This window comes from Cuculus canorus, chromosome 14, assembly GCF_017976375.1.
Source record: "Cuculus canorus isolate bCucCan1 chromosome 14, bCucCan1.pri, whole genome shotgun sequence".
NCBI classification, from domain to species: domain Eukaryota; kingdom Metazoa; phylum Chordata; class Aves; order Cuculiformes; family Cuculidae; genus Cuculus; species Cuculus canorus.
In genome coordinates this window covers 19,563,495-19,591,280 of record NC_071414.1, presented here as the reverse complement: position 1 = coordinate 19,591,280, position 27,786 = coordinate 19,563,495, and the positions used below count along the sequence as shown (strand labels likewise).

Genomic DNA, 27,786 nt, shown 5'->3' with positions numbered 1-27,786 from the left:
GCCCCTTTTACAGGTACAAGGGCAAAAAGCTTTGATATTCCTGGTACCGATGGTCACCAGGGCTCCTTCGCTGGAGAACAAGTTCCATGGCATCCAAGCTTCAAGTTCATTATTTATGTCTCACTTGATGTCTTTGCATTTGCAAAACTTTCTGAATAATTCATGCACAGCGTATAAGGGAAGAAGAGGGACACGTTTTGCTGAAAACCAGGTCACTACTAATACCAGGCACACAGCAAAGGGAGGCGATAGAAATAGGCACAGATACTCACTAGGGAGAAAAGAACAGTATTTTTATATCCACGCGTCTATACACACACTCCAGAGAGGCCATTGGCACCAGAGGATATTTAGCAAGACAAGCCCTTCGGCAAATGAGGATGATTTCCAACCTGCTGAATTTATCTTTTTTAAGGAGAAAGCACTGTGAATCAATCCCAGTCCTTTCAAAGCCTTCACAGAGGGCAGAAGAAGGGTGGCTGCAGAACAGCTCCTCCACCAAATCCAAAGACAGACTTTACACCAGCCTCGCCATCCCTGCACGCTGCTGCCACACCAGTGTCAGCGGTGCAGGGGCCGCGCGGGGCCAAGCAGGGCAGCAGGGAACAGGAGAGCACTTCTGCCCAGAGCTGTGGAAGGATCCTTCTCTCTCCTACATCTGCCTCCCCAGCACGTAAGTGCCCCGCAGCCCCATCCAAACTGCCCCTCCACCTCGCTCCTCGCCGATACTCAGAGTTACATTCCCCTCGCGCCCGTCTTAAAACAAAGAGGATGTGAAACGTTCAGCAGAAAGCACAAGAGGAAGGAAAATGAGAGAGGATATTGCCAAGACATCGAGTAACTCCGTTGCAGGCCACCGTGCTGTGCCAAGAGCGCGTCCCAAGCTGGGGGTTTGCTGCTCCTTGTACCTGCCCCAGTCCCACATTCCCATGCCCTCCGCCAGCAGCCATGGAGTACACCTGGAAGCGACGCTGGCAGCAAGATAACATGACGCTGCCCAGCCACGGGGAGACAAATTACTTGGAAACACCAGAGAAAAATAAAAGCCGGGAAGGAAAGTGCCTGGTCACTGCCAGGAATAGCCACCAGGTACCACCTGCACCGGCTCTGGGTGCTGTCCCAAACAACTGCAGCAGTGAAACGGGAACAACACCTGGCAAGAACAGTCCAGCAGCTCTCCCCGACCAGAGCATCGCCATCCACGCTCAGCCAGACATCCAGAGGGTCTGTAGTAGCCTATGCAACAAGGCCAGACCTCAGAAGCACCACACACTGAGGGTAACGCGCACAGAAAGACCTGGCCAGAGCCTGTCCCGCACCAGGTCTCTGCTGGAGCAGCCAGCGGCACCACAGCTCACAGCAGCTGCCCAGGCAGTAAAGTTGCTCTTACAGCAGGAAAAGGGGAGGACACACAGAGCAGCCAAGCATCACATCATCCCCAGCCCCTAAGCAGAGCCCTGCCTCACGCGCCCCAAACCTTCCCCCAGAGAGCCGTGCAGACCACACGCACGGGATGCGGCCAGGCAGCACTCGTGCAAGGGAATTCCTAAATGGTCCAGCAATACCATCGTTATTCACACCCCTACCGACTGCAGCCTGGGCATCGGCGGAACAGCCCCTGGCCCTGCACAGGAATTGAGGTCTAATCCAGGAATGTACTCAATAGAGGCTACAAAACAATTCAGCCATAAAAACATCCTTATCTCTGGAGACTGTGAGCATTCTTCCTGCCCCAGCGCAGCACAGCCACGGGCAGCAGGACAGAAGCCCTCCTGCAGCTGCGAGCCGCTCCGCGCACCCCAAAAATACCTGCAACCCCTCAGCCAGCACCTGCCGAGCCACCTGCTGAGAGTGCCGCCTGACCGAGCCCAGAGACAAACACCCTTGGGAGCCACCAGTGAACTCCTAAAATTGGTTTTCAGTGAAAAACAACACTGTTGGGTTTGTTCTGCAATGAAATGAATGCTCCAGGCAGAGCCGGGCACAGGCTGCCCTGCAGCTCGACAGGCGAACGCACCGCAGCAGGGGGCTGCTCAGACCCGCAGAACCATAAACGCACCGATAATTGTCAGGTCAGGTGTTTTTTTAATCCCAAAATGCCAAAAATTGGTATAGTTGGGGTTCCTGGGATCCAGACGTTACCAGGTGCTACTCCAGCGCAGGGGAGCTGCACCGGTGGGGCTCAGGGTGAGAGCTGGAGGGAAGAGGGGCTGGATCAGCCCCGCCGTTGCACTCGGGATGGGACGGGGTGGTGAGCACAGCCTTGGCCCCCAAACAACCCTGCCACATCCTGAAGCCAGGCTGGCACGTCACAGGCGAAGCCACAGGGACTCCACGGCACACACGAACGTTTCCCTCTCCGACTCGCTGCCCCACGGCACAGGACCGGAGCAGGGCAGGGCGAGCTCAGCGAGATGACAACTCGTGCTGCCAGGAAGCGCTGGCAGGGGAAGAGAGCTGTGATTTGGGCCAAAGAAACTCAAAAAGAGAAAAACCATTCCCCACTGGGGGAACAGCCAGAACAGCCAGTGCTCAGGGAGCAGCGCACCCACTGAGCCGTGGGGGACCATGCAGATGGGTGCCCAGCCCCAGTGATGGGAACCAGCCCAGGTTGGGCATGGGGGGACTGGGATGCTGCAGGCGAGGGTCTCCCCAGCCCCGGGGCTGCAACACACATCACAGCATCCTCCTCCTGTGCAGCCCCCACTGCAAAGCAGCGCTTTGCAGCTCAGCCCCCGAGCCCGCGGGGCTCCCACGCAGGAACCGTCTCCACTTCTCCACACGCACTGGGGACAGAGGAGATGCCACCAGTTGGGCCAGCCTGGGACACCAGGCATCCCCTGCCCTGCACAGAGAGGGGACAGAGGACAATTGGGGGCACAGCAACCACTCACCACTCTGGCCAAGCCAGTCCCAAAGGATGCAGCCAGTGGGAGCCACGAACCAGGACTTGGTGGATCAATGCCAAGCATGTCCTGATGGATGCGGACCAAGGCTAGGCACACCCTGAAGGACCATGCCATATCTTGAGAGACCAGAGCCAGGTCCAGAAGCAAGCACGTCCTGACGGACCATGCCATGTGCTGATGAGCCAGGGCCAAGACCAGTAGCAGGCACATCCTGATGGCCCAAGACCTGGATCAGGAGCACATCCTGATGGACCTGGACCAGGCAGGTCCCGATGGACCACGCGGAGCACAAAGGACCGGAGCCGGGTACGGGGGGAGCAGGTGACCCGCGATGGACCCGGAGAGCACGGAGCAGGATGGGCACGGCGGGGCCACCCCCTCGCCCCTCACTTACTCTTGAGGGCGGCGACCAGCGACTTCCCGTCCTTAATGAGCTCCTTGATGAACTTGTTGGTCTTGTCCAGCTCGGCCTCGTGGGAGCGGAGCCGCTCGCGGAACTGGGGGCTGTCGAGGCAGCACTCGCTGAACTCCAGCGCCGGCAGCCCCATGCCGCCCGCGCCCAAGCACCGGAGCCGGGGGGAAGCGGAGCGGTTGCAGGCGCGGAGCAGCCGCGGAGCAGAGCGGGGCGCGGCGGTGCCGGCGGGGGCGGAGCCGGAGCCGCCCGGGCAGGACCGCGCTGCCGCCCGCCCCGCCCCCACCGCAGCCAATGGGCGGGCACGGAGGCCCCGCCCCCTCAGCTCCGACAGCCAATGGGTAGCCTCAGCGCAGCGTGTGCCCCACCCTCTCCGCACCGACAGCCAATGGATAAGCCGGGCGCTCCCCCCTCCCCGCACGCCCCGCCCTCTTAGAGCCGACAGCCAACGGGTGAGGCCGGACCGCCCCGCCCTCTGCTCTGCCAGCCAATCGGAGACCTCAGGGCCGCACGCCCCGCCCCATTCATGCCGACAGCCAATAGGTAAGCCCGATGCGGCGCGACCGCAAGCCCCGCCCCCTACCTCCAGCCAATGGGAGAGCCAGGAGCGGCCACTGAGCCAATCAGAAGTGGGGGCCGGGGCTTGCCCGGTCCCCGCCCGCAGGAGGGTGGTCGTGGTTCTGCGCCCCCGGTGTCCGCCGTGACCATGGGAGCCCTATCCGTGCCCGGGCCTCTCCCCGCGGGTGGCGATGGTGCGAGCTCAGAACCAAACCCCGCATCGCGCGGGGCCGTAGCCGGGCCCGGGGAGGGACCCCAGCGCCCCAGCCGTGCGGGGGGCCGGGCCGGCAGAGGAGCAAACTGCAGCCCCGGGACGGTTCCCGCGCCCGAGGTGTCGGCTCGGGCTGCCACGAGGGGACGGCAGCTCAGCAATGAAACGGGAGAAGCCATCGGTGCATGGATTTGAGGAAATCTATTCTCAAAATCCGTTCTCACTATACATCACAGAATGCTTTGGGTCAGAAGAGACCTCAAAGCCCATCCAGTCCCACCCCTGCCATGGGCAGGGATATCTCCCGCTGGATCAGGGGCTCCGAGCCCCACCCAGGGAACCCCTCCAGGGATGGGGCAGCCCCCCCTGCTCGGGGCACCCTGGGCCAGGGCCTCCCCACCTCAACAAGAAGGGTTTCCTCCTTAGGTATAGTCTAAATCTGCCCCTCTCCAACTTAGAGCCATTTCAAATGGCGGCACCGAGTCCAAGGCGAGCCGCAGCGGCCTCTCACCCCAGACTGTGACAAACAGACACATTCCTGGATAATCCCCCAATGGCTGGAATTCCCCGGCTCTGCCCAGCTCAGCCGTTCCCACCTGCCCTGCGAGCAGGATGCAGGCCAGCGTGAGCCCATGCGACGCAGAGCGAGCGCGTCCCGGATCAAGCACGGCGACAGGGCAACATTCCTGTCAAGCCAGCCGTGAAACGCGATGCAGAGCCCGTGCCAGATTTACGCTGTTTTTCAACCCACGGAACATGGATGGTCTTGCACAGAGCCTGGGCTTCCCGTCAGGCTGGCAGGAGGGGATGCAGCCCCACCCTGGCGTGCAGAAGGGGATCCACCTGTGCTCTCCGGCAGATGGGTCTGGGCACACACGCTCCATTCCAGCTCAACCTTTTGTCACTGCTTTTTTTAAACTCCCTGTCAGGTCTAAAGCGCAATTTTCTCAGTCTTCACACCACAGCCTAATTCTGGCTGAGTCACAGCCTTCAAATATGGTTTGCCAGCCACATTTTTTTGCATGAGGTCTCCTAATTATAAAAAGAATGTAATGCTAATTACATGCTTCTCTTGTAGGCAGGATATAAAGTCTAATTAGCTGTCATTTATGCTATATGCATACAGCCCTATAAAAGCATTAGACATTTGGATTATGCTCCTTAGTTCTACTCTGTACAAAGCCACAGGAGCACATATTTTGGTTTTATCCTTCTACATCACCGCTGTTCATATTAAAAGTGTTCCAGGACTTCCAGCTAATACAGAAGAACCTGTAACTAGATTTATAGGACACTACCTTAGAGGATATTTGGGTCTGGAAACAGTTTCCTTCCCCACCTTTCCAGAATCACAGAAAGTCTCAATGCTCAGACTGCTGTTTTCTGACGAGGATAGAATCGAGGCATACAAAGCTCTGTCACACATGCAATACCACACACACCACAGGTCTGGAACTGAGGCCTCAAGCAGGCAGCAATTAACACAACAGATCATGGACTTGTCACCCCTTTTCCTGGCTTACGCTGCATCTATCAGGATATACTCCTTGTGTTTGAGCTGTGAGTGTGGGAGCAGAGGAGCAGGCACTGGGGTGGAACCACTATGGGCACCTTCCAGCCCAGTTCTGCTAGGAGTGTGCATCCCACAAATACCACTGAAAGGAAAAATAAGCAAACAAACAAAAATCCCAGACTTCCACATCCTTCTGCCTGTAGCTAATAGCTTGCATCCCTCCGCAATTCCCATATGTTTGCCTGCCTGCTCTGATTTATCTTTTTAAGCAACTTGATTGTCTCTCCTCCAAGTGAGCTAAATCAATCCGACACTGTGTATGGGTACAGTAATGTCACCATTTAAGCCACAGAAGCCTTCCTGCTGATCCCTGTGGGTGCAGAGCTCAGCCTGGCGGTCTCCAGCCCGCACTCCTCCGTGCCTCTCCAAGGCTGAGCTTACACATATTGAGAGCAGACAAGAGCTGAGGCCACAATCCCCTACTCCCACCAGTGAGCCCGTCCTTGACCACATTAACTCCTTCTCCCTTCCTCAGTCACCAACCCACACCCCACAGCTAACTCGCTCAGGGAGCAAACTCAGCAGAAACCTAATCCAGCATTAAAACAACAACAAAAAAAAAAGCAGTTTATACCTAGTTTAGCTCACTCTAGGATCAAATAACCCCTGGTGCTGGTGCAGGGGTGGGGGCCACCCCAGCCACGGCCAAGTGGGAGGAAGGGGAACATTGCAATAGCATCAGCTCAGATCCGCCCCAGCTGCTCTTCCCAGCCCTCCCTTGGCCCAGCATTGCCTCTGAGAGAGTCAATCAGCTGGATTAAGGAGGTTTGTTTGAAATTTAGCAATTCTTTTTAGAGCTAGTTTTTGGCTGGATCAGCTCCCTAACCTGTCTGAGCACAGCATCTCCAGTCTCCTGCCCCCATCCTTCACTGGCTGCAAGCATGACCGGACTTTGTGAAACGCTCACTGGTAACACAGCAGAAACGAGCCACGTCTCCTTTGGGAAAGCGTTACGGCAGTTAAGTGAGACCAGTCAGGTAAAGCAAGAGCTGGAGTGACAGCAGGAGCGGGAGATGGGGAACCAGCCCTGTGCCCCTGCAGCAGCGCTGAGCCCCGGTGCCAGCTCACTGCATCTCACAGCCCCATCTCCACAGCCTCGGAGCGACAGATGCCTGCAGGGAGGCTGGTGCTGTGATGCGTGCTGAGCACGAGCATCCACACACAGGGACTGTGGCACCTGCCAGGGAACATTAAACCCAGTTACCCTGCGTGTGTCTTGTTCCAGGGGTTTTGGAGGCTCCCCTCCGACAGCTGAACCCCATCCCACTGCCTGTGAAAACAAGAACCAGGGCTACAGGGGGAGAAGGTAGAAAACAACCCATTAATGAGGTCTCAAAACACCAAAGACTTGGGCACGCTAATGCATTTCTTTAAATCCCAGGAGACTACAATGGGCATCTTGACTGTCAGAAGCCAGGAGCTACATGAGAGGTTTCTTGGAATTGCCCTCAAGCAGCAATGTTCAAGGTCTATTTATTCTGTGCCCATATATCACACGCATCTTTCTTGCTCTCGAGGATTTTTATTGAGCCAGGCACAGACACAGCACTGTGTGTGGCAAAAAAAAAAGTGTTCTGGATAATACATGAGACCATCACAATGAATCTGTATGAATTCCCTGTTGTAAACCAAAGGGCACACATTGACCTATTGTTCTGACAGCCTTCTCAGAGATCAGGTCCTTGAGCTTGGACCTTTTGTTAGCTGTGAATACAACTCACAGACACCAAGAGCTTCCTCTTCTCCAGTGCAGCCGTGTCAGCCTGGAAACACGCTCTGGGTATGTTCTCATCAGATAGACCTCTACCGTCCGGCTGCAGCAAACAGCCTTAGAGAAGCCTTCAGTGTGATGGAATGCTCCCTCCACTGAGCGTTCACGAGTTTTACATATAGTTAACATAATTATACATATATATCTTACAGCAGAACAGTACCTTTCAAACCAGAGTTGCACCTCTAGCAATCACATGCATTTCCACCTCCTCAATTCCTCTTTTCAGCTGATTTTGTTCCTCCTTGCAGTCCCTCCTCCTGGCCTTCAGGTAGGTTTGCAGGGATGGGTGAGACAATGGAGAGGACAGGTCTCTCCACCAAATAAATGACCTCTGCATGGGGGCCCGATGTCCCTGGAATGACAAGCAAGCAGTATTGGGGTCCCTGCTCCAAATCTACAAAATCTCCTCAGCTCTCACTTGTTAACCTCCAATAAGTCTGTTTGCAGTGCTTGTCATTAACCACTTGTGCTACCAAGTCTTCCCAGGTTTCACAGAGTACTGCAGGGTTGGTAACTGGTTTTGGAATCTGCTTTCCTTTTGAATGGAAATATCAATGCAAGATGCTGTTAGTCAATCAGTGGTGTCCTACCTGCAGCAGAAGTGATCTCCACATCAAGTCCCTTCGTAGTCTCTATACCTGTTGTTTGTGCCTTGGGCAAGCAGCTATCCTATCCTCCCCCACAGAGAGCATTACTGTGACTGTGACTTTACAAGCCCACCATCTGTCTTGGCTTCTCCTCCTGCTTCTGCTCTGCAATCACACCCATTCATACGTGCCTGGGCCATGCCAGCTACTTACAGCATGGTCTTTGCCAAGCCGCTCACCTGGCACATGCCTCTCAGAGGCATCTGGGAGTGCTGAGAAGAGAGCTGGAAGCACAGTAACAAAGGCCACAGACACGACATCCAAGCAGAGCTGTCTCCAGAAGATGTGCCGTTCCCTTTCCTCTTCCTGGCAGGTGTCTGAGCAGATAGACCAAGACCCTGCTTCCAAGAGCATCAGCGGCACGTCCAGGGCGAGCACAGGAACGCTCCGTGGGCTCAAGAGTTTTCTGGTGCTTGTACTTTAGCCAACTTAGGCTCTTTGTTTGCCCCAGTTCCTTGTTAAAAAGGAAAGAACACCTTTTTCAGTACTCTTTAGCTGAGACTTAGAAGCCGTATATCCCTGACTCTTCACCTGACCCTTCAGCTTTGCTAACTGGGCCAACCCTTTCTCACTGGAAGGAATCAGGCTTGCTGCAGGAGGTGGCACTTTTCCCAGCTCTGCTAATTTTTGGCACAATCCTCCAGAGTGCTGTTTGCCTCCCCCTTCTCAATGTCAGCAGGAGATTAGTTTTACTGCTTCGTTAAGGTTTATACCAACCACCTGCCAACACCTGCTACCCACTCTCCTCCTGCTCCAGTTATGACCTCGAACCAGCCGGCTATCAGGACCCTCCCCAGAGCACAGGGTACAACTGAATACCTGTGGGTTTTCCTAGCCTGATGTTACTCTTTGGCTTTTGTTTCCAGAATGACATTCATGGTGCTGGAACCAGGAGGCCTGGCTTCTACAACATCTCCTTTGTCATCTCTTGACTGAGTGGTGGCAATGGTATTGATGACCAACCATCAACAGCACCAGGAGGTCCTTCCACTGAAGTACAACAGAAGAGCAGCTTTTAGAACTGCCCTGCCCAGGAACCCGACATAAAGTAACTCACAAATCAGAAATGTTATTTTAACGATAATCTCCTTAATGGAGAGGTTGCAGAGGCTCAGTTACCCAGCAGCACAAATCGCTATGTGATTGTAGCTACAATGACCCCCTTCTCCACCTCATTTTGGAGCACCATTCACACTGTAAGTGTTAACAGCACTACATACGCAGAGGCAGAACAAAACGCTGCATTATCGGCTGTGGCAGGGCTGAGTCTGCATCGCAAATCACAAAGACAGTGATTGCATGATCACGACTTCTAGAGATGTGATGGTCTTTCAAGCACAAAGACAAGGTTAAGAAGTAACTGGGTCAGGGAACTAGGATGTCCAGAGGTATTTAGCACATGTAACATGATGTAGGAAAAACACTCAACAAGGAGCATCACCACTTACACATAATTACATGCAATTACCTTCCAGGCAAAGACAGGGTTAATTACACTGAAAATCATCATTTCCTTGCTCATGGGCCAGGTTAAATCACACCCAGAGAGGAGGGTGGGCTTCCAGCTTCACTGTGTCCTTCATGCCTGTTTTTTCACTGTGCTGCCCAAGACCTTCAGCAGCTCTTTTCCCATCCAGGCTTCACCTGCGCAGGGGTTCTGTGGAGCAAAGGGGTGGTTATTTAGGAACCTGGGGTGGAAGAAAATCCGCTCTCTGCAACTGCCAGAGAAGTAAAGGAAATGCCATTACATACCCTGCAGGGAAGTTCTCACTGATGCAAAAATGACGAGTGATACTTAAATAAGAAGTTTCAAGCTTGGGATTTTTGGGGTGAGCCTCTAAAGAGGAGAGGAGCCACAAGGCACACAAGGGAAACCCTCCGTGAGAGCTGGTGCAGCTGGACTGGTCCCCTGTTCGCCTCCACAGATCTCAGAGGCCTGAGAGCATCCCAGGTCTCTCCTACAACTTTTCTCGCATCTAAGCAAGGTCAGATAACATCCTCTGAGGGGAAAAAAAAAATGGTGAGAGCATCATGTTTCCCCACGCCCGAGCTGACACAGCCAGAACCCATCCAACCAAGCGGTATTTGCAGAAAGCCCTGATGTGGGGTCAAGGTGACCCAGCCTTGCGATGTACCCATAGGTCCTCCACCCCAGGCCCACCAGGGCTGCTGGAGGGCACACGAGATGGCACCGTGGGGCGGGGATGGTGCGTGCCAGGCTCCAGCAGCACCAGCCCCCCAGCTACGGGCTGAAGTTAAGGATTAAACTGAGACCGACACTGAAATTCCTACAGGACTGCATCACTATGGTGAAAAGGCTTCCGAAAGAAAGAGAAGTGTTGGTCATCGATGTTTTCTAAATTCCCTGGGAAGCTATTTCTAGAGGAAAATAAAAGGACTGACAGGTGCACTTTGGGCAGGCATCAACCAGGCTGCCTGAGCTACGGCCAAACACACAAAAGCACAGCCAGAAACAAGTTCTCAATTAAAGGGAAAAGTGGAATTAGTCATGGCCCTGGGAACGGCTGTAGCACAGGAAGCTGAAATGGAAAAGTATTAAGTGAACTGAGGGCTGCGAAATCTTCAAAGATGTTCATGGAAGGAGCATTTAACTAATAGGGTTAATTATAGCTACGACAAAGTTTCATTGTCAGGAAAGGCCAAACAGTCTGTCTATTCTTGCTCTTATTTTGGGGAGAAATAAGAAATCTTAAGGAAGGCCCAGCCAAGCGGCTGCCGCTCATTTCCTCTGGGACCACAAAGCATCAGCCTCTATCCATGTTCTACACGGGAGCTTTGCACTCAGAATGCTGTGTGGAAAAGCTCTTCCACAGGTCATTACACAGGAGTCCATGGTGGGGAGGAGCCCAGGATCCTGATGGGCTGGGGATGAGCAGGTCCCCCTCTCCCAGCCAGCCTTGCCGATGTGCACCTTGGGATGGAACAGCAGCAGTCAGAGACAGAACCGACCTCCTTTATACCTAGAGCTTCCCAAAGGCTGGAAGTCAGTTGCTTTCCATAGCACACATGCCACATATCTCTTTTGAAAACTATCATGCAGCTTAGTGCCAAGGAATTTGTACATTCCTTTGCTCTCCTTTGTAAGCAACACCCTTACAGTCAGTCAGATTAAACAAGAAAATTATAGTCTCACACAGCCCAGACATCGGATTCAGCTGGAGCTGCAGCCTCAGGACCTCAGTTGTGCCAGATGAACCACAAAGTGCATAGCTGGGCAAGGAAACCAGCACTGCACGAAACCCTGAAGCAATTCCCAGCTTCTGCTCTTTGTACAAGTCTTCCAAAGCCCTCTGGGTTTGGAGGAGACCCTGCATTCCCTGGCAGGTTCTCCTTGCAGGAGCCTGGATCTGCTGAACACTGACTGGAAGGGTGCCTGAGCCCCCATGGGGTGCTGGGCTCTGGTGACACTGTGGGGACACAGGGCCACAGCCAGCTCGCAGGGCGCTGGCCTCCAGCAGGACCTGGCTGACCGTGGGAGCCCGAGCATCAGAGAGATAATGCACAACCCGAGCTCTGCAAGGCAGGCTGTGCACCAAAAGCTGAGGGAGGTAGCTCAGAAAGAAGCCTACTGAATTTAAAGTGACTCTTTCAAACCTTTAAGGCTCCGAATTTTGCGTTCTTTCTGCTTCAGAGAAGGGCAGGAGAACAGCCTAGGACAAGCAGGGCGTGATTTTCATCATCAGCCAATACCCACAGCTTCCTCTTGGGCTGTGAGAGCTCTGACCCACAGAAGGGCTTTGCTCTACATCACACAGCACCAGCAAGTTTTCACCAGGATACACACCAACAAGACCCACCCAGGGAGGCTCTTGCAGCAGAGCTACATCTCTCCACAGAACCCAAACCCAGGGCAGGAGGCTGTTGACCACCACCTACATTAAACACCTGCTTGGCCCATTCCATTCTGCAGCCCCTCCTGCCGTTGGCTGCACAGGAGCTGGAGCGGCAGCAGGGAGCCCAACACAAACCTCTGCACCCGACACAGCCTCCCAGCCAGGCGCACTGCAAGGATCCCACAAAGGCTGGAGTCACCTGGAGAAGCAGCATTTAAACCCCACTCTGCCCTGTATCCCATCAGCCCTGATGCCGTGCAGCTGGTCCTTCTCCCAGGCGGCTCTCCCAGCAGCACGCTGGGGAGGGTGAGCCCTTCATGGAGAGCACCTGGAAGCCCAGAGTGACAGAATCACAGAAGGGATCCAGTCCTCCCACCCATGGGCAGGGACACCTCGCACTGGATCAGGTTGCTCAAATCTCCATCCAACCTGGCCTTGAACACCTCCAGGGATGGGGCGGCCGTTTCAGTGTCTCACCACTCACATTGTAAAAATCTCTTCCTTATGTCCCACCTCACCTGAGCCCCCCCCTTGGCCAGTGCCAGCCCGCAAGGCAGAAGAGCCTTCCCCTGTCCTGCAGCTCAGCTTTCTCCCAGTCTGGTGTCTGAGCCTGCACGCTCTGCCTGCTCCGCGCTGCTCCCGGCTCTGTGTGGCTCACAGAGGGGAGAAAAGATCCAGCTGTGAAAGCGCACGTCGCAGTGAGTTTAACCCCCAGCCCAACAGCCGCTGTGGGCCTGCTCTCTCCGCGTGTCAAAGTGCAGTGGCAAGCAGCAATAAAACTGCAGACTCGCGGTGGAAAAACAGCCCCTAACGATCCCTCTGCCGCCCTGCGCGCTGCCGGGGCACGCGAGGCAGATGGGGGCTACGCTCAGGCACCTCCTGGGGTGGTTTGAAGCCATCCGAAACCTCTGACCGCTAAAGTGGGGGTATATTATCATAAGACAATTCCAAGGAGAGGAATGTTTTCCCAAAATTTGTATAACCACTGGAAAAAAAGTCACAAACCGCTGTGAAATTGAGCTGAAGTGCTGTTTCCAGGAATTAGAACCAGAAGTTCCCAAACCAAACTCCAGTTTCCTTTTTGGAGGGTTTCCAGAGGTGTCTGCTGCGCATTAGCCCTGGTACGACCCGTGAGATGGATGTAAGTGCTCGCTCTCCCTATGTAAATATTAATTTCCTCCAGCTCTGCTCAGTGGTCCCAGATCTCGGTGTTCCCTCTTCCTTGGTCTCAGCTCCTGGAAACTGGATGGAGATTTTCCTCTCCTCTGGCACTTGGTGACCATCCCTCGCTCCTTTCTCCCTGGCAACAACTTTACATCAATTTCCCACTATTGCCTTCAGAGGAAATCATTCCAATTTTCATAATTAGAGCAAGGGCACTGCCTTTCCTGGATGCAGATATCTTCAGTTGTTAACGGTATCTCCAAAATCCTGTGGAAATCTGCACTAACTATGCTGGCTTTGCCCAGAAACCCACACAAAGGCTCTGGGATTGGGAGGCAGGAGGTGGGCGCTACAGCTGCTTCTGCCCCCTCTGCCCCCGACCCTGCAGCATCGCCTTGCCCCGTGCCCACGCTGCCTTTGCCTGCCGTGAGCTCTGCGCTTCATTTGGACCCTCCTCTGCAGTCTCCGGGGCTGACAATTCCTTTTCCTTCTCCCAGCAGAAGGCAGGGAATGACGCTGAGCAGGATGGTGCCTCTTCTCCTCGTGAGCTGTGTGGGTACCCAAGAGGCTGGGTGTGATGGGGAGCTCTGGGTCTCCAGGGTCCAGATCCAGCTGGCCAGGAGGAACTGGAAGGGAGAGGAACAGAGAACTGCAGCCAGGCTGGCTTACGAGAAAAGAGAGCAACCGGGAAGCAGATTTGCATTGTTCTAGAATCATAGGATCACACAATGGTTTGGGTCAGAAGGGACCCCAAAGCCCACCCAGTCCCACCCCTGCCATGGGCAGGGACACCTCCCACTGGATCAGGGGCTCCGAGCCCCATCCAACCTGGCCTGGAACCCCTCCAGGGATGGGGCAGCACAGCTTCCCTGGGCACCCTGGGCCAGGGCCTCCCCACCTGAACAGGGAAACATTTCTTCCTGAGACCTCATCTCAATCTCCCCTCTTCCAGCTTCTAACCAGTCCCCCTCATCCTATCCCTGCCCTCCCTGATCCAGAGCCCCTCCCCAGCTCTCCCGTGGAGTGGGCAGTGAACGCTGTGAAGTTAACGGACATAAGAAGGAAGACGAGGAGCTGCCCCGCGGGGAGATGTGCAGCCAGAGAGGGACCAGGGCTTTGAATTCAGGGGTGTTTGTCCCATTCCAGGGAGGCGGCTTCTTCCAAGCGGAGACGATAAGATGCCAAATCTTGTCTGTCCTACTCAGTGTGAGACAAAGCCTGCCCGCAGCCCGGGGAGGGGGGAGCAAACCGTGGCACTGAGTGGTGCCATCCCACACCACGGAGGTGCCGGCTGCCTCCCAGGGAGGGCGTTTGGACCGCAAACCGAGCGGCCACGTGGGAGAGCAGCCCGCGATGAGCAGCACAGGGTGGGACACAGTGACAGCAAACACCAGGTTGTATTAAACTGCTTGTGGGAATTGCGAATACGCATAAAGCACCCACACCCACCGCGCTGCGGTGTGACGCTTCTCTCTGCCCCAGAGCTCTCCGAGGGTACGGACTGACAGTGCTGTTCCAGCGATGCCTGCAGCAGAGGCACGGCCGGATCCTGGCACCTCTCTTAACCCGCTTCTACTGTGTCAGCACGTAACCCCAGCCAGAAACCCACCCTGTCCCCACAGCCGCTTCCTGGGGACAACGGGATGAAGCTGCGCATGAGGTGTGCAGCTGCAGGAGCAGCAGAACACAACTATCCTCATCGTCTCAATTATTTTTCCCATCCTCTCAATTATTTTTTCCAGGCATCCATTCCACCCATTCAGGGTTATGGCGTGAAGCGTCCTCGCGCTGCACAGCGTATCTCAGCAAACACAGCACCAGGGTAGGGGCGCAGGAACCAGATCCACCTCCTCGTGTTCACCTTGCCATAAAAAAACCCGTCACTGTTTACTTTTATGTCAGTGTTTGCAGAGGACATTCCCTTGAAGCACGCAGATAAGACACTGATGATAGGGAGCGATTTCATTTGCTATTAGAAACATTAAGTGACTGGAAAGTCCTGCATCTTTTACTGCTGCAAGGGCATGGCAGCAGCGCCAGGAGATCCCACGGGCATCGCTGCCTGCCCTGCCCACGCCCAGGACTGTGGTAGCCTCAGGAGGTCCATGGGCATCGCTGCCTGCCCTGCCCACGCCCAGGACTGTGGTAGCCCCAGGAGATCCCATGGGCATCGCTGCCTGCCCTGCCCATGCCCCCAGCAGAGCCCCTGAGCCCACCTGAGGGCTGGCATCCCAGGGTCAGCACCAAGACGCCCGTTCCTCTGCAGCACTCTCCAAACTTGCTTCTCACTCAAGCTCCTGGGAGAGCAGCGGACCCTTTGCCTACAAAGCTGCCCCTCTGAAACCAGTACCAGTTCCCAATCCATTTCCTACCCCCCGTTGGCCACTGGCCGTTCCATCTCCCCGTGTGGCCGGGGGCCACGGTTCAGCCAGACCCCCTGGCCGGGACAGCCACCCCTCGCGCCCGGGCCAGACACTCGCTGCCCAAGACAAGGGCAAGCTGCGACTTTCCGGGTTAATTGCCAGGATGCCAGCGCAGGGGAGAGACAGAGATTCCTTTGTGCCTGCTCCAAGTGCTTCTGTTCCAGGAGAACGGGTTATAACCGACCTTGCTTTGTGCGGCCAGCCCTGGCTGACACTATTTGCACAAGAGGCTGAGCTGACACAGACAAAAGCAGGAATTCTTGGAGATTTTGGGCAGTGAGGTATCTCTTGGAGCACCCTCAGACTCCGAAGCCCTGGGTCAGTTTTCCTCTCAGCGTTCAGTTCAGAAAATCCAAGGTTGTGAGCTGATGTTCCTCAATGATGTGTCGTGTCTGGATTTCTGCTGGTGGGACAGCCGATGGATGGGCTTGAGGGAGCAGGAACCGACGGGAGGAAACAATGCTGGGTGGCAGCAGGGTAGGAAAAATGGATCCTGTCAAGTAAACTTGATCTACTTTTAGATAAAACTGTAATTAAGTCAGTAACTGATAACAGCAGTACTTTTAAGGTAACAGGGCTTCTGTTCCGCATCTACCTTGTCACAAATGCAATGCGGCACATATTAAACAAACCAGAAAACATCTGCTGTCCCTGAAATGTAATTACAGAAGATTCCTCATTTGGTGAGTGTATCCAGGAGAGCCCTTTGGGAACCAGCTCTTGACTCTAAACTAAGTGCAAGTAAACAGCGTTCGTTTCAATATATAAGGGCATCCATAAAGAAACAAAAGATGGGAGTCATTCCTTGGGCCGGGGTGCTCCTTCCCGGGAAACGGGGACTGGAGGAGACCAAAGGGCTCCTGGCAGATGAGCCCGGGCTGAGAGCAACATGCGAGACCACAGGAAAGACAAACAAAATTACTCCACTGCGTGCCTGGCAGGGTTTGACAGAGATCAGGGTGAATGAGATGCTCTTAATGAGAAACAGTCTTCCTGCCTATCTTCAATTCCTTCCTAATTACCTCTGCTGCAACCTGAAAGAGCGGTGCCCTGACAGCACCCGCGGAGGAAGGAAACCCAAGCCCAGAGCAGCGGCTTTCGGGAGGCAGAGGGGTGTCCGGCCCATGGCCCGGACAGGGGGTGCCGCCAGCCGTGCACGGTGCCAGCCATACACACTGCCAGCTGGGATGGGGCCGCCAGCTCTGCTGCCACCCAGATGTGCTCCAGCTGTGGATGCTGCAGCTGTGAGCACCGTGACCTGCACCGCTGCCAGATGCCGCACAGCTGCCAGCCGTATCCCAGCTCCAGCTGTGCCCCCTCGGGACTTGCTCCCCTCTCCTGTGCAGTGTTCCCCCCTTGCCTGGTCTCGCTTGTGTCCCAGCTATGCCACATCCCCCAGCAGTGCCCGCTCCCCACCCGCTTCCAGCTGTGCCCAGCTGTGCCCCACTGTCCCCTCTGCACCCAGCTGCACCCCACTGCCCCCTCTGCACCCAGCTGTGCCCAGCTGTGCCCCACTGCCCCCTCTGCACCCAGCTGTGCCCAGCTGCCCCCTTACACCCATCTGTCCCCAGTCCCCCCTCACCCAGCTGTGCCCAGCTGCGCCACCCGCCCATGCCCAGCTGCCTCCAGATGTGCCCAGCTGCCACCCCACACCCGTATGCGCCCATCTCCCTCCAGATGTGCGCAGCTGCCCCCACCCGTCTATACCTGGCTGCCCACTCCCAGCTGTGCCCAGTTGTGCCCCTCCGCACCCAGCTGCCCCCCCGCCCAGCTGTGCCCAGATGCTCCCCGCGCGCCCCCTGGCGGCCCCGCTCCCTCCCGGCACCTCCAGGATTCCCCCCCTCGCGGCCCTCATTCGCCCTTCCAGGGTAACCGTCCCCTCCCCGAGCCGCGGGGACAGCGGCTGCTCCGGCACCGCCGACGCGAACCGACCCCGCCGGAGCTCCCGGCCCCGCCAGGAGGGAGAGCAGCTCCTGATTCCCTAGGAAACCTGTTAATTGGAAGCAGGAAAAAGGAAACGGCTTCTCTTGTTATCTGAGGATCGTGAAAGAGGCTCCAACAGGGAGTGGTTTGTCATTTCTGGACCTGAGTTTTCCACTTATCTTATCTAGGACGCATCTGGAATAACCCAATTCACTACAAACCACATCACAGCTCCCTCCGGTGAACATCTCACCCCGCGGTCCCACCCTTCACCCGCGCCGTGAGCCGCGGTGCTGTGCGGCTCCTTCCACACAGATGAACTGGGGAGACTCCCTGAGGGAGAGGAAAACCCGAATCCCACTGAGGCTCCAGCAAAGGTGTCTGTGCACCCCCTCCAGCTGCAAAAAGTCCCTTCTCCCCGTCCCTGCCCTGGGCCAGCTGGAGAGTCCCCGGCAGGATCGGCCCCGTGGCACGGGCACCTCTCGCCTGCAGCACAGGAACGTCTAATGAGTTTTATTCACACAACCAGAAACACCATGAGAGCATCCAGTCCTCCCGCCACCCGCCATGGAAGGCAAGGATGTGATTGCATGATACTCACGTGCATGGAGATAGGTGAGATGTGGTGTCGCATCCCAGATGTTCTGCCTTCCTCCTGCACATGCTGGGTTAAGTCCTGCTGCTCCTGAGGCGGCAGAACCAGGCTGCCCTTCTCCACCAGCATCCTTTGATTTTCATCCAGAAAGAAAGACATAAATGGGATAAAACCAGTTAGCCCTGCCGGTGCTGAGCTCGTGGGGCTGGGGGCACCAGGATATCTCCAGGGACCTGGCCCCAGGGCAGGGATGAGCAGGATGTATGCACACCTCTGGCTCCCACACATCATGCAAAGGGACCCCCTGCAGCCTCCCCCTCCCCGGTCTCCTCCAAGCACTGGTGGGATGCTCGCAGCAGCGCAGGGAGGATGCTGAGCAGTGCGTGAGCTCAGGCCTCGCATCAGTTTCTGTCAAGGCTGCTGCAAGCCGCAAGCATCTTTTTATTTCTTTCTCTCTCAGCTTCCCGACGGCTGTTTCTGGGGGGAAAAGGGCAGAAAGAGGGCAAACAGGACTGGGGAGACCCGGGCTCTGCAGCTGTGCTGAGTCCCTGCAGGACCCGAGGGGGACCCGGGCCGAGCAGAGGGGTGTGCGCACCACAGCCTGTGTGCCATCATCCTCTGGCGGCACAGGAGCAAAGCCAGGGACAGAAAAGGCTTTGCAGCAAGAGAGCGAGGGCAGGGAAGCACAGAGCAAACAGGAGCCGGCAGCAGGGTTTAACCCCATCCTGCAGGCAGGCAGGAGGAGGTCCTGGAAATCCTCTGGGTGGTGGGGGAGGCAGGCTGGATAAAATCCCTGTCTTTCACCTGGGCTGGAGTCCAGCCCCAAAATAGCAGTCCAAAAACAAGATCACATGAGAGGAAAAAAATAGCCAGGCGAAGGATTATCCATACTTCCTTGTCCTACGTGGGTGCAGAGCGGCAGCCTGTGCTGCCGGCCACGGTGCCCACCGGCCGATGCCAGCCTTCTCCTCGGACCCGGCTCATCCCCAATGCCCGCGCCCCTCTGAGACACGCTGCCGGTCTCCAGAGCCTCCCGTGAGTGGTGCGAGGGCGTGTGGGTGCGTGTCGCTCCGTGAACCGTCTGCCCCAGGGGAGCGGGGCCAGGGTGACCCCAGGCTGGCAGCTCCCGGCTGTCCCCACGCTGCTGCTGCCACCACCGCCCAGCCCCGCGCACCCTGATCCGGCAGCTGAGCACCTCTTCCAGCATCCCCCGTGCCCTCTGCGGGCACAGCATCCTGGCAGAGCCACAGCCTCACAACAGCTTCACGACCCCTTCCCAAACGGCCGGCAATGCACGTTCCTGGTTCCTGAACTCCTGCCCAAGTTCGGGGGCTCAGCTGGGTGTCACTGTGGGAACAACTGGGGGTTCCTTTTCTTTCGCCCGGGCTCAGAGGCAGGGAGCTGGCAGGGAGGCAGGAGGGGAGGACAATCCATTTGATCACTGTTCCCGGTGACTGAGCAGCACTGGCTGTGCTGTTTCGACTGCGCAGCTCTAAGGAGAGGCATGAAACCAAAGCCTGGGACCTGCGGCATCTCATGCGTCTCATTTTGAGCCAGACTCGCAGAGAGTTACAGGTAAACCATCGCTGCTGCGTGATCATGGATTGGGGGGAAGGGGAGCATGTGGTGCGGCACTGCCTGTGTGGGGCTGGGGGCCACACAGAGACGACCACCCAGTGCTTCCCTTAGGGGTAATCCTCTCTGCTCCCCAACAACCCCAAAGGGTGAATGTGATTTATGGGACTCAGCCAAGGAGGCTTACAGACTTTCAAGCCAGCAGGGTGAGAAGGTTCCTCACCTCAGGCAGGAGCAGGAGCTGTGGAAAGCCATCCTGAGCTTGGGAAGTAACACAGGCACCTGCTGCAAGCGTGGCTTCCCAGACAGGGCTGGGCTGGGCAGGAGGAGGCAGAGCTGGGTGCGAAGGCAGTGATCCCCACCCTCGCAGCTCTCAGTGCAGAGCAGCATGGCAGCAGGACCCGCTGCGGCATCATTGGCATCTGAGCTTTGGCCGAGGCGCTTCTCAGCGCAGGGACTTTGTGCTCCTCTTTCCAGAGAGCAGCGCAGGACCCCGGTTTGTTTGCTCGGTGTCTGTGTGGCACTGCTGGCTCTGTCCTGGGGATGGGCAGAGAGGACACAGCACTAAATCTGGCAGGATGCCGGCAGCAGCCTGTGCCCCGCACAGCGTCAGAGCTGCCGAATGCCAACCGCAACAGGGCTGCGAGGAGAGCCAGGCAAGCGGCGAGGGCTGGGGCGCAGGGAGGGGTGCAGCCTCCCTGCAGCTCCAAAGCAAGGGGGATGTTCCCTTGCATCAGAAAATGGAGCCAGTTTTCCTAGTATTCCTCACAACCCTAATGCCCTTCGTCTGGGGGAGCCGGAGCCACAGCCAGGGTCAGGCTTTTTTGAGATGCAGAAATGTCTGGCTATAGCTTTCTTATTTTTTCTTGCTATTTTCAACTCGTGGCCAAAATACCGAGAGGAAATGTCATGTGGGCTTGTGTAAACTCAAACAAAAATAGAACATTGAGATGCTAGGAATGCCCAGAGTCCACCTGTACTGCCATCCCCACTGTACTGCTGTTATCTGTGGTCAGCCGGAATATGTGTCTATCAAAGCATCTCAGCTCAGTGCACCTTCAGTGTGGAGTGGTTGCTTCATGCGAACAGCGACTAAAAAGCTATTATTCTGAGTGAACCTTTGATAACACAGCTTAAATACCACATGAAAGCACCCGTGGAAGCAGGCCAAGCTGTGAAGTCATTGCACTCGCTTCCCTAACGCTGCAGCCAGTGAATGCGCAGCACCCGCAGCCTCCGAGCTCACCCCTGCCTCCCCGTGTGCCCACTGCGGCTGCCACCTGCGAGCCCACTGCTGGTCCCCACTAGCCCACTGCAGCCTCTACTCGCAAGACCACCTCTGCCCCCCCATGAGACCACTGTTGCCTCCCCGGAGCCCACCACAGCCTCCACTCATGAGCACACTGCAGCCTCCGCTTATGAGCCCACCGCTGGCTGCCCAGCAGCCCCCAGCCCCACTGCACCCCCAGCCCCACTGCATCCCCAGCCCCGCTGCACCCCCAGCCCCGCTGCATCCCCAGCCCCGCTGTACCCCCCAGCCCCGCTGTACCCCCAGCCCCACTGCACCCCCAGCTCCGCTGCATTCCCAGCCTCGCTGCACCCCCAGCCCCGCTGCACCCCTAGCCCCGCTGCACCCCCCAGCCCCGCTGCACCCCCAGCCTCGCTGCACCCCCAGCCCCGCTGCACCCCCAGCCCCTCTGCACCCCCAGCCCCGCTGTACCCCCCAGCCCCGCTGCACCCCCAGCCCCGCTGCATCCCCAGCCCCTCTGCACTCCCAGCCCCGCTGTACCCCCCAGCCCCGCTGCACCCCCAGCCCCGCTGTACCCCCAGCCCCGCTGCCATCCCCAGCCCCGCTGCACCCCCCAGCCCTGCTGCAGCCCCAGCCCTGCTGCACCCCCAGCCCCGCTGCATCCCCAGCCCCGCTGTACCCCCAGCCCCGCTGCCATCCCCAGCCCCGCTGCACCCCCAGCCCTGCTGCACCCCCAGCCCCGCTGCACCCCCAGCCCCGCTGCAGCCCCAGCCCCGCTGTACCCCCAGCCCCGCTGCCCGAGAGCTGAGAACGCAGTGCCAAGAGGGCACCGAAACAAGCGATGTTGGCACAAACGCGCCTGGCTCATAGGGGTGGGAGGGAGAAAAGAGCCACCGGTTTTGGGGCAGATCGGCTCGGCGGTGCGCGGCTCAGCCCCCGCCCCCGCCCGCGGGCAGCGCCGCTCCCCATCCCCATCCCAGTCCCGATCCCGCCCGCAGGTGCCCGGCCCCGCTCTCCTCGCCGCCGCCTTCCCCGCCGCGCCGAGAGGCGGCTTTGCAGCAGCAGCAGCTCGGCTTCATCCCCGGCTTCACCCCTTTCTCTGCCCTCGCTCGACTCGGCGGAGCCGCAGCCGGGAGGAGCGCAGCTCGCGGTAGGAGCGGGGCGGGGGGGGGCAGCGGCCGGACCGGGGGGGCAGCGGGGACCGAGCCCGGGGGGACAGCGGGGACCGAGCCCGGGGGAGGCAGGTGGGGACCGAGACCCCCGCAGATGCAGGTGGGGACGGAGCTCCGAGGATGCAGGGGGTGATGGAGCCCCGGGGATGCAGGCGGTGGGACCCCCCCCGGGCGGCCCACGCCTGCTCTGCCATCCCCTCACTGCTCCATGGGATCCTCGCACACCCCCAGGGTCCAGACAGCGGGATGCAGGATTCCGGGGGTGCTGCTCCCCACCTCACTTGGCCAAAAAGCCCAAACCCGCAAGTGGCTGCTGCTGCCACCAGCAGAGGAGGGCTGCGATAAACAGGAATTCCAATTGCAATCTCAAAATTACTGCAAATTAACCTGGAGCTTTGGGCAGAAGCCTGGAGCAGAATTTGAATGGGAATATATATTAAAAAAAAAAAAAAAGAAACAAAAACATTTTAAATTGCAAAACACAACATTTGGACTATTAAAATAAAAACAAATAGAAGGTTTGTTGAAATGACACAGCACTGTAAATTGGTTAAGTTTTTGATGAAAAAAAAATTCCTTAAAAAAAACAAGTCCTTGGGCCCACTCTGGCCAGACACCTTAGTCCTATTAAAAAATATGCTTTGGCTTACATAAGATCTTGTAAGTTCAGGTCTTACTAGAAGGAATCGTGTGTCACCAGCCTCCGATCCCTTTTGGCTCTGCCCAAAAGCGTAAGAGCTGCGCATCGCGCCCTCCTCCTGCTCTGCAGCCGGGGCTCCCAGCGCTGCTCCCGTATCCCCAGGTCCCAGCAGCATCTGCGATGGGTGGTTTCCATCGGCAGGGAGGGATTGGGATCCAGGGTAGGAAATGCTGATGAGGGAGATAAGAAGAAAATGACTAGAAGGAATGGTTGAACAAGACAAGATGGAAGCAAAGCTGGTTAAATTAGTTTGCTATGACTTGCCTGGGTTCCTGCCCAGACATTCGGCAACCCCCACCTCTGAGCTGGCTCAGCACCCCGTGTGGGGCTTGCGCTCCCCTGCTTGCCTGTGGGCTTCAGAGGTTGAGTATTGGCTGCAACTCCTGCAGCCTGGGGTGCTGCTGCCACACCAAAGGTGCCTTGGGGGGTCTCGTGCACGAGCTCCGTGCCCAGCCCTGCCCCTCGCCCCGAGGTACCAGTGACCCCAGTACGTCCCTCCAGCCCTGCCAGCAGCCCTTGGGGTGGCTGCCACGACCATCCCAGTGGGAGCGTCTCCTTGCCACCTCCCTGCTGCCGGGTTTGCACCCTGCTCCGGTGAAAGCTGCACATGAGCACCCCAGTGTCACCCCTGTCCCCACGGAAGGCTGAGAGATGGGCTGCAAATGATGGTAATGGGAAGCCCAGGCGCCTCGCAACCCCTGCGGCAATGGCCTTGGATAGTGCAGGACACGTACGGGAAGATCAGCACAAACAGGGGTGTAAAGTTTAATCAGTTCCTAAGAGCAGGACTGGGCTCCGTGGTGATAAAGCAGCACAATGTCCAATTGTTCTCCCTGCAACAGCGGGTCAGTCCTGCTTCCTCCGGCGCTGGAGTGACCGCTCCGAGCACTCGGGGTGAGCAGGAACACGCACTTCGGATTAGGGCTGGAGAGAGTTCGGGTCCACTGAGATCTCCAGCCAGACCCAGAGCTTTGCGAGCCCTTTGGATAAACTTTCCTTCCCAGCTCCACCCCAGCCCAGGGAATAGACTTTCCCTCCCAAGCTCCCCAAATGACTTTGGCCTTCCTCCCACTATTCAGACCTTGATCTTCCTCCTAACCGAGGCAGCTCATCACGCAGCTGGCTACAGCTCCTTCCCCTTCATTCCCCATCAGCCGCACAGCTCGCCTCCTGCCCGTTGCTCCTCGAGCCAAAGCCCCGTGGTTCCCAGGACCCCCGTCCTCCGGCTCAGCGGTGCCGGGAGCTGTTAGCTCTGTGTCTCCTGCACCTGCTCCATCAAGGATTTCCCTTTCCTACATGGTACAAACAAGCCAAGACGTGCAGGGAGGTGGAAGGGGAGCAAGGGAGCCGCAGGGGCTCGGCCAAACACAGCACCTGGGCCTGCCCAGCCGGGGCAATTAGAGCTTGTGACAATTTGTCTTTATATTCAGCATCTTTGGTTTGGCTTCGATAGCACTGAGCAGCTCAGAGCAAGGTTGTACTGAGGAGCTGGGGCTCAGCCACAAGGCATGTAAGGAGAACAGCCACAACGGTTTTATTCCGGTCTCTTTCCTCTTAGTTCAATGATGCGCTCATAAAAGAGACCTAAAGCAGAATTTCAAGCACCTTCTTTTGTTTTCTCCTTTGTTGCCAAGTCAGAAATTAAAAATACAACCAAGCTCAGTACTTGGAAACTACTTTTCCCGCTCCTCTGCACTCCCAGCTTCTCCTCCCCACCCGGGCTGTCTACCTGTTGCAGGGATATTCCCGGCATTATTTTGGAAGCCACTGCCCCATCCCGGCAGCGATCAGCCTCCCTTCCGCTGGGTGCAGTTTCCACTGGGTGCTGGATGTGGCCCTTAATTAGGGCAGGAGCTCACCCAAACCACAGATGCTTCCATCCGTGTCTCAGCCCGTGTTGTGCGAGCCACCGTCTGCGGGAGGAGCACGAAGAGGGAGTTTTTAAGAGCCGTGGCAATCCTGAACCACAAGCACACACATTCCATCAGGAAATAAGCCTGGCTTTAGGGTGCTCATTAGAGAAAGGTGTAGCTTTTAAATGAGGAAGCCACCACCAATTTTTATGTTAATGGATAATAATCGCTTGCTGGTGATGGCATTATTCCCAAACTCTGCTGCGTGTGGACCCCCAGCCGTGGGAGTTTCAGTCTTTGCAGGGCTCCATCCGCTCTTAGGGTACCCACAACCACCCTCACGAGGAGGTTTGCTGCGGGTGATGCTCACAAGGGTACCAGGGCAGCCCTCCACATCCCCTCACCTGCCCGCACCACCCTCTCCTCAGCACTTACTCGCTCGGTCCGGCACTGGTCAGACCTGGCTCTTACCCTCGAGTCTTTTTTTGTCTGCAAATATTTGCCTCAGCCTGCCAAACCTGCAGGGCTGGAAGGCGCTGGGCGATTTTCCTCGCACAGGACAGGTTGTCTGCTGCTTGTTTGCCACGGGAAGCGGCCGCGTGGCTCTCTGGGGCGAGGGGTGGTGTTTGCTGCCTGTCTGGCCAGAGCAGCAGGGCCAGCAGTGCCCGGCTCCTGGGTTCGGGCCGTTCGGGTGGTGCTGGGGCAGAGTCCACCTGCTTTCAGGCACTTGGCAAAGGCTTTGAAGACTGGTGTGTGCCTGGGGAGGGCGGCTGGTGGTGCCTGCGCCTGGGGAGCAGCTGTAATGTCCCGTGGGCTCCAAAAGACACCACTGCCCGGCCCCCCTTACAGGCTGGCAGCGTGCTCGGTTACGTAGGGGACAGGTATGGTTGGACTCAATGACCTCAAAGCCCTTTTCCGACCAAACGATTCGATGATTCTGTATGAGAGACCCTCTTGGCGCCAGCTGACCCGCCCCGTGTGTGCTGGAGATGCGGGTCCCTGCAGGATGGCAAGAGCTACCCTTCAATGCCAGCTCTCCTAGAAACATCTGACGATGATGTAGGAGGAGCAGGGATGAAGCCGGCCTTCCCCACCACACACAGCTTCAAAATTAACTGCAAAAGCCCCTTTAGATGAGCCGGATAAACCATGATTTATCGTTTATGTTGCCCTTACCAGAACAGTGGACTTAGGCTGCCCAGGGAGGTGGTCGAGTCGCCTTCCCTGGAGGTGTTTAAGGAACGGGTGGATGAAGTGCTGAGGGACATGGTTTAGGGAGTGTTAGGAATGGTTGCACTCGATGATCCAGTGGGTCCTTTCCAACCTGGTGATTCTGTGATTCTGTGACTGGTACAATTCAGATCACCTTTTCTAAGCCCAGACTTCTCGAGCATCGGACCCTCAGGCTCCCAGCACACAAACGCCTGGTGCCACCTTCTGCAGCCACAGCAGCAAACGCCGCCCCAGCTGTGCTCGGGCTGCCAGCAACGGCAGAGCCCTGGGCTCCTGCCTGGGGAGGGGACGGTTGTTTCTCTCCCCTGGGAGCAGCAGAGCTCAAGCGGCTCCATCAGCAGGAGCACAGCACTGAGGAACAGCGCGGGGCCACATCCCCACATGCTGCTGGAGGGAGAGAGGGATGAGGAAATAACTGCATGGGAGCACACAAGTATTACAGAAACTCCTATTAGCTTTTGGCTTTGCTTAGCAGGAAAATAAGATTATCAAAGGAGAACTGCTGCCTCTCAGAGCCTGGCACCAGTTCAGGGTGTAATCCATCACGAGAGGCGTGGGAGTGGAGAAGAGCTGCAGGAAGGCGCAGGGAAGGTGCCCGGCAATGCCCTGACCCCTGGAGGTCCCGGGGCAGTTCCCGTCACTGTGGGGGTGTCAGCCTCGCCCTGTATTGTTTAAACACCAATTTGGGTGCACAGTGACCCCTGAAAATACAGCTGGGTCTGCCTTCATCTGGCTTCTCCCCTGCAGGAGCAGCACTTTTGTTGCCAGAACCATGGGAATGCCAAGTACATTCACCTGTTGCCTTAAACAACTCCATTTTAATCATCCCTAGTTTCATAACCCCCCAAATCACAGGAGTTTCGATGAGATGGAGGTACCCCTTTCTAAATCAGAAATGAGAGGTTGCAAGGAACGGCAGAGAGAGATGAGCATTGACGGCAGTTCAAACCAAACCCATCACCAGCTGCAGGTGAATTCCCAGAAGGCAAAGCCTGCCCATCCCGGGGACCCCTCTGACCACAGCCTGCCCCGGGGAGGGTCAGGGCCCCCCGGGGATCTGGGATCGGAGCAGACCCAGGGGAATCCCTTTCCACCTTTCACAAGCAGGGTGCCGGCAGGAAGGCAGCGCAAGGGGCAGCACGCGTGGCCCCCGATGTGGGCAGGGCTGCGGGTGGGGGTCCAAGGCTTCACTGCCTGACCTTCTTCATACTGCCACCAGAAACTCGCTGGTGAAGGGTGTGTGCTGGGGAGTATCAGCCCGTGCAACTGCGAGGGCACCGCCAGGGACACAGAGCACTGCCGCTGCACCTTACAGACCCCCAGTAAACATTCCCTAAAGGAGAGAATGGATTCCAGGGAGGCAGGAGGTGAAGCCTGCCCCGACCCTCGCTGCTGCTCGGGCACAGCTGGCCCTGGGTACCCACCCTCACCCCTCGAGCGCTGCGGGCAGTGCCTCATGATGGGGCACTCGGAGCAATCCTGCGCACGTCCGCTGCCACGGCAGAACTGAAGCAATTACCATTTGGGCTGGAGGCCCGGCTGGGTTTGTCTTTCAAACAGCTCACAACAGAAATCTCTTTGCAGAATTTGTTGAAAACCAGTTCAGCGGGAGAGAGAGGGATTATTGCTTTGTCACAGCATCTCTGTCCCGGCGTGTCATAGGCCCTTCGTGAATGCCGTAATCCTCCCTCTCCCCATTTGTCAAAGAAGTTGCCTGACTCAGTGGTTCTCAGTTATAGCAGTTACTATTTTTTACCTCGTTTCCAGCATCACTGTCTGTTGTTTCAATGCTGTTGGAGAACAAAAGCAGGTGCTGAGGCCTTGCAGAGCAGGTTCAGAAGCAATGGGTGACTTGCAGGTTTTATACACTTTAAGTGCAGCAAATGCAGTGTGTTTAACACGGCGGGGCAGCACTGCCCTCCCGAGGGATGCCTGGGTCCGAGGCAGCGAGGGATTCAGCC

General features: G+C 56.9%; 2 protein-coding genes across 10 annotated transcripts in view; one reads left to right on the top strand and one right to left on the bottom strand.

The window, feature by feature from the left end:
- ARHGAP26 (Rho GTPase activating protein 26) overlaps nucleotides 1-27,786 on the bottom strand; it is a 200,940-nt gene that overhangs the window by 147,703 nt on the left and 25,451 nt on the right. For 3 of the 6 annotated variants that reach the window (XR_008452247.1, XR_008452248.1, XM_054079750.1), the window contains exon 1: nucleotides 3,304-3,584. Coding sequence is in view for 4 of the 6 variants with exons in the window: in XM_054079750.1 (XP_053935725.1) it covers nucleotides 3,304-3,457 (154 nt within the window). In the remaining 2 variants the exon portion in view is untranslated. Of the gene's footprint in view, nucleotides 1-3,303; nucleotides 3,588-27,786 lie in introns of those variants that run through there. The other 3 variants (XM_054079751.1, XM_054079753.1, XM_054079752.1) reach the window with 3 other exon arrangements.
- The window catches only part of FGF1 (fibroblast growth factor 1), a 29,478-nt gene continuing 20,407 nt past the window's right edge, over nucleotides 18,716-27,786 (top strand). Inside the window, exons 1-2 of one of the 4 annotated variants that reach the window (XM_054079757.1) lie at nucleotides 18,716-19,078; nucleotides 21,866-22,017. In XM_054079757.1, coding sequence (XP_053935732.1) covers nucleotides 18,998-19,078; nucleotides 21,866-22,017 — 233 coding nt within the window. In that variant the 5' untranslated portion in view covers nucleotides 18,716-18,997. The remainder of the gene's footprint in view (nucleotides 19,079-21,865; nucleotides 22,018-27,786) is intronic. The other 3 variants (XM_054079759.1, XM_054079758.1, XM_009562239.2) reach the window with 3 other exon arrangements.